Source organism: Triticum aestivum, chromosome 2D (genome assembly GCF_018294505.1).
Source record: "Triticum aestivum cultivar Chinese Spring chromosome 2D, IWGSC CS RefSeq v2.1, whole genome shotgun sequence".
Taxonomy (NCBI): domain Eukaryota; kingdom Viridiplantae; phylum Streptophyta; class Magnoliopsida; order Poales; family Poaceae; genus Triticum; species Triticum aestivum.
The window spans coordinates 441,782,150-441,803,342 of record NC_057799.1 but is presented as its reverse complement, the minus strand read 5'-3'; the positions used below and the strand labels follow the sequence as shown (position 1 = coordinate 441,803,342).

At 47.5% G+C, this 21,193-nt stretch overlaps 2 protein-coding genes and 1 pseudogene across 3 annotated transcripts; 2 read left to right on the top strand and 1 right to left on the bottom strand.

Moving 5' to 3' along the window:
- LOC123053695 (uncharacterized) lies at positions 1–3,477 on the top strand (the record flags this gene model as incomplete). Of its 2 annotated transcripts, XR_006425753.1 has the most annotated exon segments (3): positions 1–1,672; positions 2,398–3,153; positions 3,237–3,477. XR_006425753.1 is itself a non-coding variant. In XM_044477221.1 (2 exon segments), coding segments are annotated over 2 exon segments (1,737 nt in total). In that variant the 3' UTR covers positions 2,929–3,156.
- A 1,117-nt stretch (positions 3,478–4,594) lies between these two features.
- On the bottom strand, positions 4,595–6,524 carry LOC123053693 (uncharacterized). The gene is made up of 2 exons (XM_044477219.1): positions 6,292–6,524; positions 4,595–5,633 (listed from the first exon to the last, which is right to left on the bottom strand). The coding sequence occupies exons 1-2, from the start codon at positions 6,413–6,415 to the stop codon at positions 4,669–4,671; spliced, it is 1,089 nt and encodes a 362-aa protein (XP_044333154.1). The 5' UTR covers positions 6,416–6,524; the 3' UTR covers positions 4,595–4,668.
- Positions 6,525–6,672: 148 nt separating this feature from the next.
- On the top strand, positions 6,673–8,804 carry LOC123053694 (cytosolic Fe-S cluster assembly factor NBP35-like; annotated as a pseudogene).
- The last annotated feature ends 12,389 nt before the right edge of the window (positions 8,805–21,193 follow it).

The window sequence follows — 21,193 nt, the reverse complement described above, 5'->3', positions numbered from 1 at the left end:
AGTCATCCGCCCACCCCACCCCACCCCACCGCCGCCGCATTCGCAGGCGTCCGCCCCCCGCGTCCGCCGCAGAGTCGCCAATCCCCTCCCGAGAGCCCCCGCCCCGTCGGCTCCCGCCGGCGCCGGTGGGTGGGGATTCCGGTCCCGTGTTTATTGCTCTGATTCGGGCCCGGATTCTCCCCGGATTGCGTTTCCTTTGATGGGGCCGCCGCCGCCGCTGCTCCGGCTCGGGGTCTGATTCTGATTCTGATTCGGGCGGAAGGTAGAGATTGTCGTCTTTTTATTGAGCGCCCCCTGCCCTGGTTTCTCTGCCGCTATTGGATTGATTTGGGATCCGCGATCGAGATTGCTCCGTGAAGTTTTTGGTCCTAGGGATATTTTTTGACTGGCCCGGATCAGGAATAGAGGGTTCTCTTGCTGGGGGGAGGGAGATCTAGGGTTGCGTCTTCTATAGTTCTCTTTGTGCATGTGCATACTCCATAGAAAAAAACACCAAAAAAAAGAGGGGGTGAGGAGGAGGAGTTGGAGGAGCAGGAGGAGGAGGATTGGAGCGCAGGGGAATTTGGAGGTTATTATGGCGCTGAATTATCCGTCGTGCTCATTCTTGGTGAGCGACGAGTGCTCTGCCCTGATGAGGGGGTGTGGATGCTGGTCGGAGGAGGCCTCACCCCTCTCGTCCCCAGGGGTCAACTCCAGGCGCTGGGATGATTTCGAGCCCGACCCTGCGGATCTATTGCCTGCGGATCCCTTCGGGATGAACTTGGGGAACACCATCACTGCAGCCATCGCCAGTTGCCTCGACCTCACGGTCATGTCTGGTGCAGGGCGTTTTGGAAGCAGTGACGGTGGCACGGCCGACTTGAGTTTTTACCTGAATCATGCTATTGCCGTCTCCCGGGGGCCATCATCTTACCTCCCGGGTGGCTTCGGGCGTGCTTTTGAGGGGCCCTTTGTGTTTGGAGGCCTTTATGAGGCCGGAGGCGCCAACTGCTGTCAAGGGTTGCCTCCCCTTGTGTCCTGCTCACGCTCAATTGTACCTGGAGAGGATCCATCTACTTCTGGCAGTGCTGCATTGTTGTGCCGTGATGGAGTTGATGCCATGGGAGCGTCCTGCTCACGCCCAATTGTACCTGGAGAGGATCCATCTACTTCTGGCAGTGCTGCATTGTTGTGCTGTGAAGGAGTTGATGCCGTGGGAGCGTCCTGCTCACGGCCAATTGTACCTGGAGAGGATCCATCTACTTCTTGCAGTGCTGCATTGGTGTGCCGTGATGGAGTTGATGCCGTAGGGGCGTCATGCTCACGGCCAATTGTACCCGTAGAGGATCCATCTCCTTCTGGCAGTGCTGCATTGGTGTGCTGTGATGGAGTTGATGCTGTGGGAAGTGCACCACATGACGGGATGATGTACGCTCTTGCCTATCTTGGGCTTCGTGACATCCTAGCTACAGAGATGGTGTGCAAGTCTTTGCATTCGTGGATCCGCAGCGAGTTATCGTGGAAGTGTATCCACATTGAACCGGTATTGAGCGGGAAGATCTCTGATCCTGATCTTCTATTTCTGACACAGAAGATTCCAGGTGATTTGCAGTGTCTAAATATAAATGACTGCATAAATATCACCGACAATGGTTTGAATGCTGTTCTCCAAAGCAATCCGACGTTAACAAAGGTTAGTATGGTCACAATACTTTTTGCAAGTATTTCTAAGAATAATTCAGTTCCTTGGAAGGCCTGGGATCATATTTGGCAACAAATTAATCTGTATATGTTCATAATTGAACCAATGTATTTCCTATCTTAGCATACTCTGATAGAAAAAAAATAGAATATGCGCACAAATTCGAGCTAAATATGACTGACTTAGGTGGTGGTGGTGTACGGACACAACTCCCTCCGATGGAGCTAGGGCCAGTACCTTAGGATACTTTGGGTAGTCGAATGTAGATGTTATATGGAGCATACCATGTTTTTCTTGCTCTAGCTATCTGGGTAGTATTTTCTGCGATGAATATTCACCAAGGTTTTTAAATATGATTTCTCTAGTTATTTTCTGTGATGAATATTCACTATGGCTTTTTTAATACGATTTCTCTAGTAGTTTACATATAGCACCAACAAAGCGAAGTTAGGTTTCATTTTTTTAGCTAATGCTATTCACTTATCTGTAAATCTGCTAGATCGTTGTCTAGAGGGCAAACTAGTTAAAAAATCAGTATATGTTTTTTACTTTCTCACAATAGTTTAAAGTTGAAACAGCATGATGAAAAACTTGTCCTATCAATTTTAGGGGGGACTCTTGTTATGCTGCATATGCTTTTTGTCATACGTTTTTAATTCAACAGAAATATTTTTGTTTTGTGATTGATTCTAACCTGCTCCTTCTTGTTACAACAGTTGAGTATTGCACGCTGCCCGCGGTTAACTTTGGATGGCCTTATTGCCAATCTAAAGTCATTTAATATGAAAGCAGTGTCGGGTATTAAGAGCCTCAGAATTGACAAAAACTTCAATTTACCAAAAGAGGATTATGAGGAGTTATTATCCTTGTTGAGCATCGACAAGAGACAGGAGTTGCACAACCGGGCTCCGCGATTCCGTCATTCTAATCATTTTTTATTAGATTGCAATGACGGATATGCTCTTGATATTGAGATGTGCCCCATCTGTCAAAGTTACAAACTTGTTTTTGACTGCCCTGAAGTGGAGTGCAGTGACAAGAGATCTGGCAAATGCCGAGCATGTGAGGTTTGCATCAAGAGATGCCGGCAGTGTGGAAGGTGCTTAGAACGAAATGAGAAGTTTGAAGAGAAATTTGATCTGGTCTACCTTTGCTACAAGTGTCGAGGCGATCCGGCTTCACCATCTCTCGGTGTGGAAAAGGATCTGGTCTCCATTTTATCCAGTGGAAGAATACCTTCTCCTTGACCATGGAGGAGCAACAGTCCATGTCCAGCCATTCAGCCATCTTTCTTAGCATTACTGATGAAGGAAAAAAAAAGAAAAAAAATATATAGTTTGCTATTCATGAAGGTGTGTGGTCGTTTGACAGATGGTACATTTGCTTGCAAGAAAAACAAAAAAAGATGTTACTAATTCCAGCAGAAATAAAGGGATGATTCCCACTATTACAGCCTCACCAGCGACAACGAGGTGGGTGGCGCATTACTTTTGGTAACATTTAGTTGTTTGGTGATGAGGAGACACTCATTTCCTTTATTATTATCTTGTTCCAGGGATGTTTCTTCATGGAGTTTGCAGTTCAAGAGTGTATAGGTAGAGGGTGTGGTTGGTGTCGGTGTGTTGCTTGATGCTGCATCTTCCTGTGAAGAAGACTGAAGATGAACTTATTCCTTGGCTTCCAAGTATATTATATCTGTATATGCGTGACATTGTAATAGTTTGTCCTGGATACGTCTTGTTGTATGACTTGGTAACTTGTTTCATAGAAATAAATAAATCAATGACTTCTAACTATACTATCACTATCTTCAATTTTGTTGCTACATAAGCATCCTTTTTCATCTGTTGTGTTTGGTTGGAGTTTACTGTGAATCTGTGATGATATCCCGATATGATAAAACCTGCTCCTTGGCCGTCCTTGCAGGCAGCTTTTGGTAAAACCTGAGCAGTTTCTTGAAAACTTGCTTCAGATATGAAATTTTGGGTATCCAGGGAGGTCCTTGTCAAGATTGCCCGATAATAGATCAATTCATCCAAAGCTCGCCCTGCTTGTTCTGCCCCCAATAATGTAAGCGGTTTGCAGACAATCATGATATTCCACGAGAGCATATGGAGTCACGTAGCTTGTGAAAAGGTCATGCAACAAATGTGAGGCGAGCTCCATCGGTCTGGGAAGCATGTCGACTCCCCCTACCTCGCTTGCTTGTCCCACAGGCAAGGCAAAGCAGGGATTCGTTAGAGCTGAGAAGCGGCCAGCAGTAGGTTGATTCTGTCTTTCGAGAGTAGCAATCCACATTCTCATCCGGCAAGAATCCATGTCCCGGACGCAAGCACCACCTGTCGAGTTGCTCTGCTTTTCTTGCCTTGCGTGCGAGGGAACGTGTTGGCCAACTCAACCATAGCAGCGGCCGGAAGGATCAAGCAAGGGAGCCCATGCTTCTAGGGAAGCAGAGTTCACCACTTTGAGAAGACTGAAATCTGGTGGTACCTTGAGTGATCCCTCCAACCCCTTGTTTCATATGTGAAACCTGTTTGTTTCTTGTAGACCACTTTGGCCAGAAATGGTCCTTTTGGTGTCTGTTATTTACGTAATTTTTTTTTTCTGATATCAAACACTCGGATTCCATTTAAGACATGGCAAGATTGCTGGTTACTGCACAGGTTACATCATCAGGGTAGCTATCAAACCATTCACGAGAGAAAAAGATGCGTGATGGCTACATTCCATATGTAAGAAGCAAATTGTATGTGCCCATTTCTTTGGATGACCCCCACCTGATTCACTGCTACCTGTTTTCTAGTTTCACTAGTTTAAGTAAATCTGAAGAACATGTGGAATGATCCTAGGGCACATCACCTAGAATCTCACATAGTTTTATAACCATACAAAAACAAGTGACAGCGAATGCAATGGTTTGGAAGTAATTCATGATTTCATTTAACGAATAAACAGAATACAGTGTACAACCACCGCCAGAACTACACTCATGGGAAGAATTCTACATGGCCACCAACATCCCTACATAACAACTTGGCTTCAGAAGCTAGTTTCCTGCTCTTAACTATCACTAGATTTGTCAGTCGGTGCTTGGGCTGTGGCTCAAAAGATCTCGCCTCGGCATCCTTCCCAAGCAGCACCAGCTCCCGGGAGGGCATCACGTTGCCCCACCAGAACTCACGCAGGACATCGTGGATGAGCTCCCAGTATGCGCGGTCCCGAGGCACTCGGAACAGGCTGCTCCCGTTGGGGGTCCAGCAGTAGAGGTCGACCCAGTCTCGGCCCATGATCTCCATCAGCCCCTGCACCTGTGGCATGTAGTAGTATGGCACGATACGCCATGGCAGAGCAAGCTCGGGCTTACCCTTGTTGTACGGGCACTTGACTTCCAGGATCCCACCATCGGGGTCACACCCAAGAACGCCGTCAGGTGAAGCTCCGAGCCACCCCAACTTAGCCTCGGTGTGCACTGCAAAGCCAAGGGAACCCACTGACCGTCCTGTGATGCTCGTGTACTGCTCTACAGCCATACTTTCATGATTGGTTCCCCAGGCCATGGCAGCCATGGCCGCATCCGCCAACTTGACATCTGTTGGTCCAAAGACCTTCTCACTCCAAAGCTCCGACCGTCTGTTGCCGGCCCAGAAACCCAAGGCAGTGCTGAAGGTGCTTGTGGTGAGCTTATCCTTGCGCAGAGCAAACCACTCCTCTGACCGCTGCTCTACATCAGCCGGCGGAAGCTGGGCTGACACCATGAGGGCTGAAGATGGCGAGAGAGATAACGGTGATGACCGGGTAGTGTATATCTGCAACGATGAACGCGAGCAGCTGCGAGGAATATAGCCTTCAAAGTTTCGTCTTGACGGCAAGGATGCAGATGGAGTTAACCGCACACGTGATGTTGAGCAAAATGCCGTTGGAATCGGCAGGAGCGACCTGAACAAATAAGAAACTGCTCAACGGTTAGACAACATTGTGATGCGGTTTGGATAAGTAGTACGGAAGACTGAGAAAGCATACAGAGGAAGTGCTCCACAAGAATGGTGAACCTATGAATGTGCGTGTAACACATGACAGAGTTTGTGTTGTGCTTCTCTTATATGAAGAGATTGCCTCACTTGTTGGATAAAGCATTGAGGAATTTCGCAAGCAACCACCAAGGGCTTATTCCTTGCCTGGCTCCAGGAAGCAGACATGCTTGGGGCAAGTAAACATTTCTGACAGGTGCAAAGCTTATGCTGCTACTAAAACGAAAGCAAACTCTAGGTAACTGAAAATGACAGCCTGCAATCTTGCTCCACTAGTTGGGTGATACTGTGCGAGCCTTGTACTAAGATTCCAACATCTACAGACATTACACACAGAATCGATTGCGACCAAATTAGGAACGATATAATCAGTAAGCTACAATAATCCAAAAATAACCTGAAACTAAACCGGACTACCGCGAGCATTTCCCAAATAATTTCCGCATTTGGGAGCGAGAAGCATTCATGTCGTCGTTCACGATGCTCTGAAGCTCTGGAGGAGCGTTAGGGTTGCGATTGACACTCAAGGTGAAACCATAGAGCAGCGGGGCGAGAAGTGGCGGGGGTGGGTCGCTCACTCACCTGCGCGTTGCGGGAGGGCGAGCGACGACGCCGGTAGAGCCGAGCGAAGCCTCGGCCGTGGCGGCCCGGCCCCGCGGCTGAGCGCGTGACGGCCGGCGGCGGCCGCCTGCGGAGAAGCTGCCATGGCTAGGTCTCCGCTTGGGGATGGACCTGGTTCCGTCTGGGTTCGGGACGGGACGGGCGAAAGGTCTCGGTCTGGGACTCTGGGTCGAACACAACCAGCCTTCCTTCGGCGCAGGGGCAAAAGCGTCCATAAAGAAGTATACGATTCAGGTGGATTTTATCCAACGGTCGCACGAGCAGGGAGCAGCCGCCGCGGGAGCGAAGAGGTGGGGGCGGGGAAGCGATCGGAGGCAATGGCGAACGGCGGCGACGGCGACGTCCCGGAGAACGCCAACGAGCGTAAGGCCAGCCATTCGCTTGCGAGGGTTTACTGTGCCCGAGGGTTTTAGACTCGTTTCTGATGAATTTCTGTGTTTCGCCGCCGCAGATTGCCCCGGGACGCAGTCGGAGGCGGCCGGGAAGGCGGAGTCCTGCGCCGGGTGCCCCAACCAGCAGATCTGCGCCACCGCGCCCAAGGGCCCCGACCCAGGTAACACCACCCTGCCCCTCTGCACCTTACTTTTCCCCAGTCTGATCCTTGTGCGGTTGGCCACGCGATGTCAGTGTGGCTTGCTTGCTAGCATGTTGCCCCGATGCTTGCTGTTGGCCAGGTTTTTATTGTTGTTACAGCTGACTACGAGCTTAGTAGAGAGCGTATGGTCTGCACTTGTGTGTGAATTTTGTTGAGCTCGTGTGCACAAGATGTTACACTTTGGTTGTCACATACTCACCATGTGAGCGAATTTGCATGCTTTCTCTGTGTACAAATTTATTTTGGTATATCTGACCATGAATTCCATGGTGTTGAAGAAGTTAAGATGGTACATAAATAGCGGTCTGATATGCACTAGAAAGTATGAGATACCTGAAAGATCTACAGTTAGTTCACTGACTCTCAGGTACTGTTTATATACTGGATGAGGGTGTTCTTGTTACATCTTGTACCGGTTAGTCAACCCAACTTAATTTGATCACATGAAGAAGTGCTATGTCAGGAAAAAGTACTTGAAGAACGTACTGCCGCATGCCTGCATTTAGATTCTCATACATGTACGCAAATTCAGTTAATTCTGTATGTGTGCCGGTTCTATTACTGGTGATGCCAGCTGTTATTTTTTGACCTAGCTATAAGAACTTTTAACCTAAGGTCCCACAAGCACACAGAAGCCACATTACTCTTGACTGTTTTATGTCATGTGACATATCATATCTGGCCTTTAGCATGATTATACATACATATAAAATGCAATTCATGTCTTATGCGATTGTTTCTGCATCCATAATATCTTACTGTTCTTTCATCTCTAGTATATTTATTCTTGGCGAGACAATGCTAAGCTGGGTCATTTCATTTTCAGACCTGCTTGCCATCATTGAGCGAATGAATACTGTGAAACATAAGATACTGGTGTTGTCTGGCCAGGGTGGTGTAGGGAAGAGTACTTTTTCAGCCCAGCTCTCATTTGCCCTTGCTGAGATGGACTATCAGGTCGGCCTTCTTGACATAGACATATGCGGACCTAGCATCCCAAAACTGTTAGGCCTTGAAGGCCAGGATATTCACCAGTGTATGTTGAGTCCAACCTTGGTGTCATGTCAATTGGCTTCATGCTGCCAAACCCAGATGATGCTGTCATATGGAGAGGTCCTCGCAAGAATGGGCTCATCAAACAGTTCCTGAAGGATGTTGATTGGGGAGATATTGACTACCTTGTGGTGGATGCTCCTCCAGGAACCTCAGACGAACATATTTCAATTGTGCAGTACCTCCAGATTGCAGGAATTGATGGTGCCATCATCGTCACCACTCCACAGCAAGTTTCTCTAATTGACGTGAGGAAGGAGATAAGCTTCTGCAAAAAGGTTAGCGTTCCTGTCCTTGGTGTCGTGGAGATTGGAGAACATGAGTGGCCTGAGGCAGGCACTTTCAGATATGAAATTTGTGAAGCCAAGTGAGAATGGCGAGACAGACGCCACCAAGTGGGCACTGGACTACATCAAGGACAAGGCCCTGGAACTTCTATCGCTCATTGCATGCAGCGAGGTGTTCGATAGCAGCAATGGTGGCGCCGAGAAGATGTGCCACGAGATGGGGGTCCCTTTCCTCGGGAAGGTGCCCATGGATCCGCAGCTCTGCAAGGCGGCGGAGGAGGGGAGATCATGCTTCACCGATCAGAAGTGCAGTGCAAGCGCTCCAGCTCTTAAAAGCATAATCAAGAAGCTGATCAAGACACAGTAGGAGGGTGTTGACATACAGCAATGAAAATATGGTTAATTGTAGATTATTAGGCAGTTTCAGTGATATTGTTTAGCTTTGCAGAAACCCAAATGATAAGTGCCACACGTGTGGCACGAAGCAACATGGTCCAAACGCCTTCATTATCATCCATTTTGCCACATCAAACAGATGATTTCAGCAAAATCTTTTTGTTTTTTCAGATTTAAAAATGTTTTATCTCTCAAATAAAAAATCTGATTAAAAATCCGTTTTAACCATTAAATCCGTATGACGTGATCTTTAAAACAAGATCCCATATTGATATGTTTCGACGACTTTGCCAAAAGTTACCATGATGTTACACTGAAGTTGCCATGATATGTTTCATATTTTTTTCCTTCTAGATTTAAGAGATAAAACATTTAAAAGTTTGAAAACCTAAAAGATTCTCGCTGACATCATGTGTTTTCGTCCCTGTTTGCATGCATATGTGAGTGTTCGGCCCGACGTACTTCAGCCCACACGTGTGGCACTTATCAGGGTCCTTGCAGAAAACGTTCTGTTGTCACATGCTCACTCGTGGATTCAGTAAAATTTTGCACTGGTGTGTGTTACCACAATTATACTGGAAATGAAGAACCATTGACTGCCTGATGAAACTATGCGATGTTAGCCCACAAATCAGAATCCTCAGGCGATGTCCCTGATCTTTGTATGGCTCGGTTCCGGACCAGGCGACGTCCCTGATCTTTGTATGCAAGACTTTCCTGTTGAGTGATCAATAAAAACTTTCCCCACCGCAAAAAAGAAAAAGAAAAATCAGAATCCTCAGCGTATGGCCATTGCTGGCTGCACCGGCATTATTGTTCTTTGAGTGAGGTGTAGGCCGGCGGGATCCTGATTGCATTTATCGAATTTGTTGCATATTAGACCGCGTGCGTGAATGCGAGAACCATTGACAAAAGTAACATGGCGGCATGTGGACACGTGGCACATGCTGCTATTGGGATCGGAATATCGGGAATTCCTCCACGAGGAATCAAACTGGGCTCCTTTGGTTCAAAGTAAAAGTGGAGGAAAATTGTAGAAATAGGAAAATTTCCTAATCATGGTACGCAGGGAAAGGAATCGTCCCCGTGTCCACGTGTATACATACACCGGCAAATCCAAATCAATATTATACATGAATGGGAAATACTCAATAACCTTGAGATGTTCATGGGTAAAAAGTTTTACTAAATGGAGCGTTCCATGGTTATAAAATTATACTTACTCGACATTGTGTATTATACTCTTGTCATGCGGTGAGCAATAACTCAAACAAATAATACAAAGAAAAATTGGCAAGTTGGGGGCACTCCAGTTCCCAATTATAATACCCTTAGTTTTGAAAACCCTAGCCATGTAATTTGAAAAACAGGAATTAGACAAAACAAATTACGATGTATACCCCCATCTCCCTTGGGTGGGGCTCCCGGTTTCACACTGGCGTGTAGGTGCAGTTTGCAACTTTGCCATTGGACACCCAACATATTTAGTGTTGTCCAAGAGGCAAACAATACCTGCAAAAATATGGTGTTCCAAATGCCAATCTGCTGGACACAAGGCGGGCGATTGCGAGACGCAGCAATACTGCTTCATTTGTAACAAGACCAATCACCCGATGACCATGCGACGGTGCCCAGTCCTGAAGTTACCAAGCCGGTGGCGATGCTCTGTGGTTACGGAACTGAAAGCATGTCGTTTTTTAGACGCCTGTTAATTTTTGTAGGGAGAATCTCTCACCGCAGAACTCACTGACAGCTTTGGTATCGATTTTGGGCGGTTCACTTTCTGCCGATATTGTGGAGGTAGAGGTGGGCAAGATCGCTCAGTTTTAGCACGAGTGGACTTGGGAGGCTGTACCACATGGTGAGGATGCATTTCTGATGTCCTTTCCTAGTGAGCAGGTTTTGCAGAGGGTGATCAGTTTTGTAGTTTTCCTCAAGTCTCATAATGTCACCATCGAGTTCAAGCCCTGCAAGTCAGAGGAGATACCACATGTTTCAAGCTTATTCCTATTTGCTACATGTGCATGGAGTGCCTCACGCTCTTCATCACTTTTTGGGTCTCTGGGCGGTCGGCTCGGTTATTGGAGCTACTCTGGATGTTGATCTTCTATGTTTGCGTCGCAGAGGAATTGTTCCTATTCAAGTAGCGGTGCTAAACCTCGATGCTTTCAAGAGAAGGACAATTGATTCCCTTTCTTCTGACGTGGTCGTTCAGAGGAAGGGTTATGAGTTCCGGTACAACCTGGAAAAACAGGACTTCCGCGTTGATGCTGATTTTGTGCCTCGAGTATGGGAGCACGGGGATGATCTAGGAGGCGACAAGGGAAATGACAGGGAGGACACATCGGAGGGAAATGATCCAGTGGAAGGAAATATGCCCTAGCGGCAATAATAAAGTTATTATTTATTTCCTTATTTCATGATAAATGTTTATTATTCATGCTAGAGTTGTATTAACCAGAAACTTGATACATGTGTGAATACATAGACAAAAAGAGTGTCACTAGTATGCCTCTACTTGACTAGCTCGTTGAATCAAAGATGGTTAAGTTTCCTAGCCATAGACATGAGTTGTCATTTGATTAACGGGATCACATCATTAGGAGAATGATGTGATTGACTTGGCCCATTCCGTTAGCTTAGCACTTGATCGTTTAGTATTCTGCTATTGCTTTCTTCATGACTTATACATGTTCCTATGACTATGAGATTATGCAACTCCCGTTTACCGGAGGAACACTTTGTGTGCTGCCAAACGTCACAGCGTAACTGGGTGATTATAAAGGTGCTCTACAGGTGTCTCCGAAAGTACTTGTTGGGTTGGCGTATTTCAAGATTAGGATTTGTCACCGATTGTCGGAGAGGTATCTCTGGGCCCACTCGGTAATACACAAATCACTATAAGCCTTGCAAGCATTATAACTAATGAGTTAGTTGCGGGATGATGTATTACGGAACGAGTAAAGAGACTTGCCGGTAACGAGATTGAACTAGGTATTGAGATACCGACGATCAAATCTCGGGCAAGTAACATATCGATGACAAAGGGAACAACGTATGTTGTTATGCGGTTTGACCAATAAAGATCTTCGTAGAATATGTAGGAGCCAATATGAGCATCCAGGTTCCGCTATTGGTTATTGACCAGAGATGTGTCTCGGTCATGTCTACATAGTTCTCGAATCTGTAGGGTCCGCACGCTTAACGTTCGGTGACGATTTGTATTATGAGTTATGTGATTTGATGTACCGAAGGTAGTTCAGAGTCCCGGATGAGATCGGGCACATGACGAGGAGTCTCGAAATGGTCGAGACGTAAAGATCGATATATTGGACGATTATATTCGGACATCGGAAAGGTTCCGAGTGATTCGGGTATTTTTCGGAGTACCGGAGAGTTACGGGAATTCGTATTGGGCCTTAATGGGCCATACGGGAAAGGAGAGAAAGGCCTCAAAAGGTGGCCGCACCCCTTCCCATGGTCTGGTCCGAATTGGACTAGGGAGGGGGGGGGGTGCCCCCTTCCTTCCTTCTCCTTTTCCCTTCCCTTTTTCCTATTCCATGTGGGAGGAGGAATCCTACTAGGACTAGGGAGTCCTAGTAGGACTCCACACTTCTGGCGCGCCCTAGGGGCTGGCCGGCCTCCCCTCCTCCATCCTTTATATACGGGGGCAAGGGGGCACCTCTAGACACACAAGTTGATCTGTTGATCTCTCCCAGCCGTGTGCGGTGCCCCCCTCCACCATAATCCACCTCGGTCATATCGTAGCGGTGCTTAGGCGAAGCCCTGCGTCGGTAGCAACATCATCACCGTCATCACGCCGTTGTGCTGACGGAACTTTCCCGTGAAACTCTGCTGGATCGGAGTTCGCGGGACGTCATGGAGCTGAACGTGTGCTGAACTCGGAGGTGCCGTGCGTTTGGTACTTGGATCGGTCGGATCGTGAAGACGTACGACTACATCAACCGCGTTGTGCTAACGCTTCCGCTTTCGGTCTACGAGGGTACGTTGACAACACTCTCCCCTCTCGTTGCTATGCATCACCATGATCTTGCATGTGCGTAGGATTTTTTTTGAAATTACTACGTTCCCCAACAGTGGCATCCGAGCCACGTTTATGCGTAGAGGTTATATGCACGAGTAGAACACAAGTGAGTTGTGGGCGATACAAGTCATATTGCTTACCAGCATGTCATACTTTGGTTCGGCGGTATTGTTGGATGAAGCGGCCCGGACCGACATTACGCGTACGCTTACGCGAGACTGGTTCTACCGACGTGCTTTGCACACAGGTGGCTGGCGGGTGTCAGTTTCTCCAACTTTAGTTGAATCTAGTGTGGCTACGCCCGATCCTTGTGAAGGTTAAAACATCACTAACTTGACGAACTATCGTTGTGGTTTTGATGCGTAGGTAAGAACGGTTCTTGCTCAGCCCGTAGCAGCCACGTAAAACTTGCAACAACAAAGTAGAGGACGTCTAACTTGTTTTTGCAGGGCATGTTGTGATGTGATATGGTCAAGACGTGATTTGATATAAGTTTTTGTATGAGATGATCATGTTTTGTTGAAGTTATCGGCAACCGGCAGAACCCTTATGGTGTCTCTTTATTGCATAAGATGCAAGCGCCAAATAATTGCTTTACTTTATCGCTATGTGTTGGGGATCGTTGCAGAAATTAAAATTTTTCTACGCATCACCAAGATCAATCTATGGAGCATACTAGCAACGAGAGGGGAGTGCATCTTCATACCTTTGAAGATCACGATGCGGAAGCGTTGCAAGAACGCGGTTGGAGGAGTCGTACACGTAGCGATTCAGATCGCGGCAGAATCCGATCCAAGCACCGAACAACGGTGTTTCAACACACGTGCAGCCCGGTGACGTCTCCCGCACCTTGATCCAGCAAGGAGGAGGGAGAGGTTGAGGAAGAAGGCTCCAACAGCAGCACGACGGCGTGGTGGTGGTGGAGTGGCAGTTCTCCGGCAGGGCTTCACCAAGCTCACGCGGAGGAGGAGAGGTGTTGGGGAGGAGAGGGGCTGCGCCTTGGATGTGGTGCTGCAGCCTTTCCTCCACCCCTCTATTTATACGGAAAAGGGGTCTGGTGTTGGTGAACGTAGCAGAAATTCAAAATTTTCTACGCATCACCAAGATCAATCTATGAAGTAATATAGCAACGAGGGGAAGGGGAGTGCATCTACATATCCTTGTAGATCGCGATGCGGAAGCGTTGCAAGAACGCGGATGAGGGAGTCATACTCGTAGCGATTCAGATCGCGGTTGATTCCGATCTAAGCGCCGAATCACGGCGCCTCCGCGTTCAACACACGTGCAGCCCGGTGACGTCTCCCACGCCTTGATCCAGTAAGGGGAGAGGGAGAGGTTGGGGAAGACTCCATCCAGCAGCAGCAAGACGGCATGGTGGTGGTGGAGGAGCGTGGCAATCCCGCAGGGCTTCGCCAAGCACCGCGGGAGAGGAGGAGGAGGGAGAGGGGTAGGGCTGCACCGAAAGAGAGACGTTCTCATGTGTCTTGGGCAGCCCAAACCTCAACTATATATAGGGGGGGAGGGGGCTGCGCCCGCTCTAGGGTTTCCACCCCCAAGGCCTGGCGGCCAGCCCTAGATCCCATCAAGGGGGCGGCCAAGGGGAGGAGAGGGGGGGCGCCCCACTAGATGGGCCCTAAGGCCCATCTGGACCTAGGGTTTGCCCCCTCCCACTCTCTCATGCGCCTTGGGCCTTGGTGGGGGGGCGCACCAGCCCACCTGGGGCTGGTCCCCTCCCACACTTGGCCCACGCAGCCTTCTGGGGCTGGTGGCCCCACTTGGTGGACCCCCGGGACCCTCCCGGTGGTCCCGGTACATTACCGATATCACCCGAAACTTTTCCGGTGACCAAAACAGGACTTCCCATATATAAATCTTTACCTCCGGACCATTCCGGAACTCCTCGTGACGTCCGGGATCTCATCCGGGACTCCGAACAACATTCGGTAACCACGTACATACTTTCCCTATAACCCTAGCGTCATCGAACCTTAAGTGTGTAGACCCTATGGGTTCGGGAACCATGCAGACATGACCGAGACGTTCTCCGGTCAATAACCAACAGCGGGATATGGATACCCATGTTGGCTCCCACATGTTCCACGATGATCTCATCGGATGAACCACGATGTCGGGGATTCAATCAATCCCGTATACAATTCCCTTTGTCTATCGATATGTTACTTGCCCGAGATTCGATTGTCGGTATCCCTATACCTTGTTCAATCTCGTTACCAGCAAGTCTCTTTACTCGTTCCGTAAATCACATCATCCCGTGATCAACTCCTTGGTCACATTGTGCACATTATGATGATGTCCTACCGAGTGGGCCCAGAGATACCTCTCCGTTTACACGGAGTGACAAATCCCAGTCTCGATTCGTGCCAACCCAACAGACACTTTCGGAGATACCTGTAGTGTACCTTTATAGCCACCCAGTTACGTTGTGACGTTTGGTACACCCAAAGCATTCCTACGGTATCCGGGAGTTGCACAATCTCATGGTCTAAGGAAATGATACTTGACATTAGAAAAGCTCTGAGCAAACGAACTACACGATCTTGTGCTAGGCTTAGGATTGGGTCTTGTCCATCACATCATTCTCCTAATGATGTGATCCCGTTATCAACGACATCCAATGTCCATGGTCAGGAAACCGTAACCATCTATTGATCAACGAGCTAGTCAACTAGAGGCTTACTAGGGACATGGTGTTGTCTATGTACCCACACATGTATCTGAGTTTCATATCAATACAATTCTAGCATGGATAATAAACGATTATCATGAACAAGGAAATATAATAATAACCAATTTATTATTGCCTCTAGGGCATATTTCCAACATCCGGCCCCTCTAGATGAGATCTAGAGGGGGGGCGGCGGCCAAGGGGGAGGGGGCTTGCCCCCCAAGCAAGGGGGGCGCCCCCCCTTTAGGGTTCCCCCCAACCCTAGGCGCATGGGCCCTAGGGGGGTGGCGCCCAGCCCACTTAGGGGCTGGTTCCCTTCCACCTACAGCCCATAAGGCCCTCCGGGGTAGGTGGACCCTCCCGGTGGACCCCCGAAACCCCTCCGTTGGTCCCGATACAATACCGGTATACCCCCAAATATTTCCGGTGACCGTATGATGACTTCCCATATATAAATCTTCACCTCCGGACCAATCCAGAACTCCTCATGACGTCCGGGATCTCATCCAGGACTCCGAACAACATTCGGTAATCACATACAAACCTTCCTTATAACCCTAGCGTCATCGAACCTTAAGTGTGTAGACCCTACGGGTTCGGGAATCATGCAGACATGACCGAGACACCTCTCTAGCCAATAACCAACAGCGGGATCTGAATACCCATGTTGGCTCCCACATGTTCCACGATGATCTCATCGGATGAACCACGATGTCGAGGATTCAAGCAATCTCGTATACAATTCCCTTTGTCAACCGGTACGTTACTTGCCCGAGATTCGATCGTCGGTATCCCAATACCTCGTTCAATCTCGTTACCGGCAAGTCACTTTACTCGTTCCGTAATGCATGATCCCGTGACCAACTACTTGGTCACATTGAGCTCATTATGATGATGTATTACCGAGTGGGCCCAGAGATACCTCTCCGTCATACGGAGTAACAAATCCCAGTCTCGATCCGTGCCAACCCAACAGACACTTTCGGAGATACCTGTAGTGCACCTTTATAGCCACCCAGTTACGTTGTGACGTTTGGTACACCCAAAGCATTCCTACGACATCCGGGAGTTGCACGATCTCATGGTCTAAGGAAATGATACTTGACATTAGAAAAGCTTTAGCAAACGAACTACACGATCTAGTGTTATGCTTAGGATTGGGTCTTGTCGATCACATCATTCTCCTAATGATGTGATCCCGTTATCAATGACATCCAATGTCCATGGTCAGGGAAACGTAACCATCTATTGATCAACGAGCTAGTCAACTAGAGGCTCACTAGGGACATGTTGTGGTCTATGTATTCACACATGTATTACGATTTCCGGATAACACAATTATAGCATGAACAATAGACAATTATCATGAACAAGGAAATATAATAATAACCATTTTATTATTGCCTCCAGGGCATATTTCCAACAGTCTCCCACTTGCACTAGAGTCAATAATCTAGTTACATTGTGACGAATCGAACACCCATAGAGTTCTGGTGTTGATCATGTTTTGCTCGTCGAAGAGGTTTAGTCAACGGATCCGCGACATTCAGGTCCGTATGGACTTTACAAATATCTATGTCTCCATCTTGAACATTTTCACGAATGGAGTTGAAGAGACCCTTGATATGCCTGGTCTTCTTGTGAAACCTGGGCTCCTTGGCCAGGTCAATAGCTCCAGTGTTGTCACAGAAGAGAGTCATAGGGCCCGACGCATTGGGAATAACTCCTAGGTCGGTAATGAACTCCTTCATCCAGATTGCTTCATGTGCTGCCTCCGAGGCTGCCATGTACTCTGCTTCACATGTAGATCCCGCCACGATGCTTTGCTTGCAACTGCACCAGCTGACTGCCCCACCATTCAAAATATACACGTATCCGGTTTGTGACTTAGAGTCATCCAGATCTGTGTCGAAGCTAGCGTCGACGTAACCCTTTACGACGAGCTCTTCGTCACCTCCATAAACGAGAAACATATCCTTAGTCCTTTTCAGGTACTTCAGGATATTCTTGACCGCTGTCCAGTGTTCCATGCCGGGATTACTTTGGTACCTTCCTACCAAACTTACGACAAGGTTTACATCAGGTCTGGTACACATCATGGCATACATAATAGACCCTATGGCCGAGGCATAGGGGATGACACTCATCTTTTCTCTATCTTCTGCCGTGGTCGGGCATTGAGCCGTGCTCAATCTCACACCTTGCAATACAGGCAAGAACCCCTTCTTGGACTGATCCATATTGAACTTCTTCAATATCTTGTCAAGGTACGTGCTTTGTGAAAGACCAATGAGGCGTCTCGATCTATCTCTATAGATCTTGATGCCTAATATATAAGCAGCTTCTCCAAGGTCCTTCATTGAAAAACACTTATTCAAGTAGGCCTTTATGCTTTCCAAGAATTCTATATCATTTCCCATCAATAGTATGTCATCCACATATAATATGAGAAACGCTACAGAGCTCCCACTCACTTTCTTGTAAACACAGGCTTCTCCATAAGTCTGCGTAAACCCAAACGCTTTGATCATCTCATCAAAGCGAATGTTCCAACTCCGAGATGCTTGCACCAGCCCATAGATTGAGCGTTGGAGCTTGCACACCTTGTCAGCATTCTTAGGATCGACAAAACCTTCTGGCTGCATCATATACAATTCTTCCTTAAGGAAACCATTAAGGAATGCCGTTTTGACGTCCATTTGCCATATCTCATAACCATAGAACGCGACAATTGCTAACATGATTCGGACGGACTTCAGCTTCGCTACGGGTGAGAAAGTCTCATCGTAGTCAACCCCTTGAACTTGTCGATAACCCTTAGCGACAAGCCGAGCCTTATAGATGGTCACATTACCATCCGCGTCTGTCTTCTTCTTAAAGATCCATTTATTTTCTATGGCTCGCCGATCATTGGGCAAGTCAGTCAAAGTCCATACTTCGTTTTCATACATGGATCCTATCTCGGATTTCATGGCTTCAAGCCATTTGTCGAATCCGGGCCCGCCATCGCTTCTTCATAGTTCGAAGGTTCACCGTTGTCTAACAACATGATTTCCAGGACAGGGTTGCCGTACCACTCTGGTGCGGAACGTGTCCTTGTGGACCTACGAAGTTCAGTGGTAACTTGATCATGATCGTCATCATTAACCTTCTCTCTAGTCGGTGCAGGCACCACAGAAACATTTTCTTGTGCTGCGCTACTCTCTGGTTCGAGAAGAGTCATCTCATCAAGTTCCACTTTCCTCCCACTTACTTCTTTCAAGAGAAACTCTTTCTCCAGAAAGGATCCATTCTTGGCAACAAAGATCTTGCCTTCGGATCTGAGGTAGAAGGTATACCCAATAGTTTCCTTAGGGTATCCTATGAAGACGCATTTTTCCGACTTGGGTTCGAGCTTTTCAGGTTGAAGTTTCTTGACATAAGCATCGCATCCCCAAACTTTCAGAAACGACAGCTTAGGTTTCTTCCCAAACCATAATTCATACGGTGTCGTCTCAATGGATTTCGACGGAGCCCTATTTAAAGTGAATGCGGCAGTCTCTAAAGCATATCCCCAAAATGATAGCGGTAGGTCGGTAAGAGACATCATAGATCGCACCATGTCCAACAGAGTGCGATTACGACGTTAGGACACACCATTACGCTGAGGTGTTCCAGGCGGCGTGAGTTGTGAAACAATTCCACATTTCCTTAAGTGCATGCCAAATCCGTGACTTAAATATTCTCCCCCACGATCTGATCGTAAGAACTTTATTTTCCTGTCATGTTGATTCTCAACCCCACTCTGAAATTCCTTGAACTTTTCAAAGGTCTCAGACTTGTGTTTCATTAAGTAGACATACCCATATCTACTTAAGTCATCAGTGAGGGTGAGAACATAACGATAACCACCGCGAGCCTCAACGCTCATTGGACCACACACATCAGTATGTATGATTTCCAATAAGTTGGTTGCTCACTCCATTGTTCCGGAGAATGGAGTCTTGGTCATTTTGCCCATTAGGCATGGTTCGCATGTGTCAAATGATTCATAATCAAGAGACTCCAAAAGTCCATCTGCATGGAGTTTCTTCATGCGTTTGACACCAATGTGACCAAGGCGGCAGTGCCACAAGTATGTGGGACTATCATTATCAACCTTACATCTTTTGGCATTCACACTATGAATATGTGTAACATCACGTTCGAGATTCAATAAGAATAAACCATTGACCAGCGGGGCATGACCATAAAACATATCTCTCATATAAATAGAACAACCATTATTCTCAGATTTAAATGAGTAGCCATCTCGCATTAAACGAGATCCAGATACAATGTTCATGCTCAAAGCTGGCACTAAATAACAATTATTGAGGTTTAAAACTAATCCCGTAGGTAAATGTAGAGGTAGCGTGCCGACGGCGATCACATCGACCTTGGAACCATTCCCGACGCGCATCGTCACCTCGTCCTTCGCCAGTCTCCGCTTATTCCGCAGCTCCTGTTTTGAGTTACAAATATGAGCAACCGCACCGGTATCAAATACCCAGGAGCTACTACGAGCGCTGGTAAGGTACACATCAATAACATGTATATCACATATACCTTTGGTATTGCCGGCCTTCTTATCCGCTAAGTACTTGGGGCAGTTCCGCTTCCAGTGACCGTTTCCCTTGCAATAAAAGCACTCAGTCTCAGGCTTGGGTCCATGCTTTGGCTTCTTCCCGGCAACTGGCTTACCGGGCGCGGCAACCCCCTTGCCGTCCTTCTTGAAGTTCTTCTTACCCTTGCCTTTCTTGAAACTAGTGGTTTTATTGACCATCAACACTTGATGTTCCTTTTTGATCTCCACCTCCGCTGATTTCAGCATTGAATATACCTCAGGAATGGTCTTTTCCATCCCCTGCATATTGAAGTTCATCACAAAGCTCTTGTAGCTAGGTGGGAGCGACTGAAGGATTCTGTCAACGACCGCGTCATCCGGGAGATTAACTCCCAGCTGAGATAAGCGATTGTGTAACCCAGACATTTTGAGTATGTGCTCGCTGACCGAACTATTCTCCTCCATCTTACAGCTGTAGAACTTGTCGGAGACTTCATATCTCTCGACCCGGGCATGAGCTTGGAAAACCATTTTCAGCTCTTGGAACATCTCATATGCTCTGTGCTGCTCAAAACGCTTTTGGAGCCCCGGTTCTAAGCTGTAAAGCATGCCACACTGAACCAGGGAGTAATCATCAACACGTGCTTGCCAGGCGTTCATAACGTCTTGGTTTGCTGGGACGGGTGCTTCACCTAGCGGTGCTTCCAGGACAAATGCTTTCTTGGCAGCTATGAGGATGATCCTCAAGTTCCGGACCCAGTCCGTATAGTTGCTACCATCGTCTTTCAGCTTGGTTTTCTCTAGGAACGCGTTGAAGTTGAGGTTGACGTTAGCGTGGGCCATTTGATCTACAAGACATATTGTAAAGGTTTTAGACTAAGTTCATGATAATTAAGTTCATCTAATCAAATTATTAATGAACTCCCACTCAGATAGACATCCCTCTAGTCATCTAAGTGATACATGATCCGAGTCAACTAGGCCGTGTCCGATCATCACGTGAGACGGACTAGTCATCATCGGTGAACATCTTCATGTTGATCGTATCTGCTATACGACTCATGCTCGACCTTTCGGTCTCTTGTGTTCCGAGGCCATGTCTGTACATGCTAGGCTCGTCAAGTCAACCTAAGTGTATTGCGTGTGTAAATCTGACTTACACCTGTTGTATGCGAACGTTAGAACCTATCACACCCGATCATCACGTGGTGCTTCG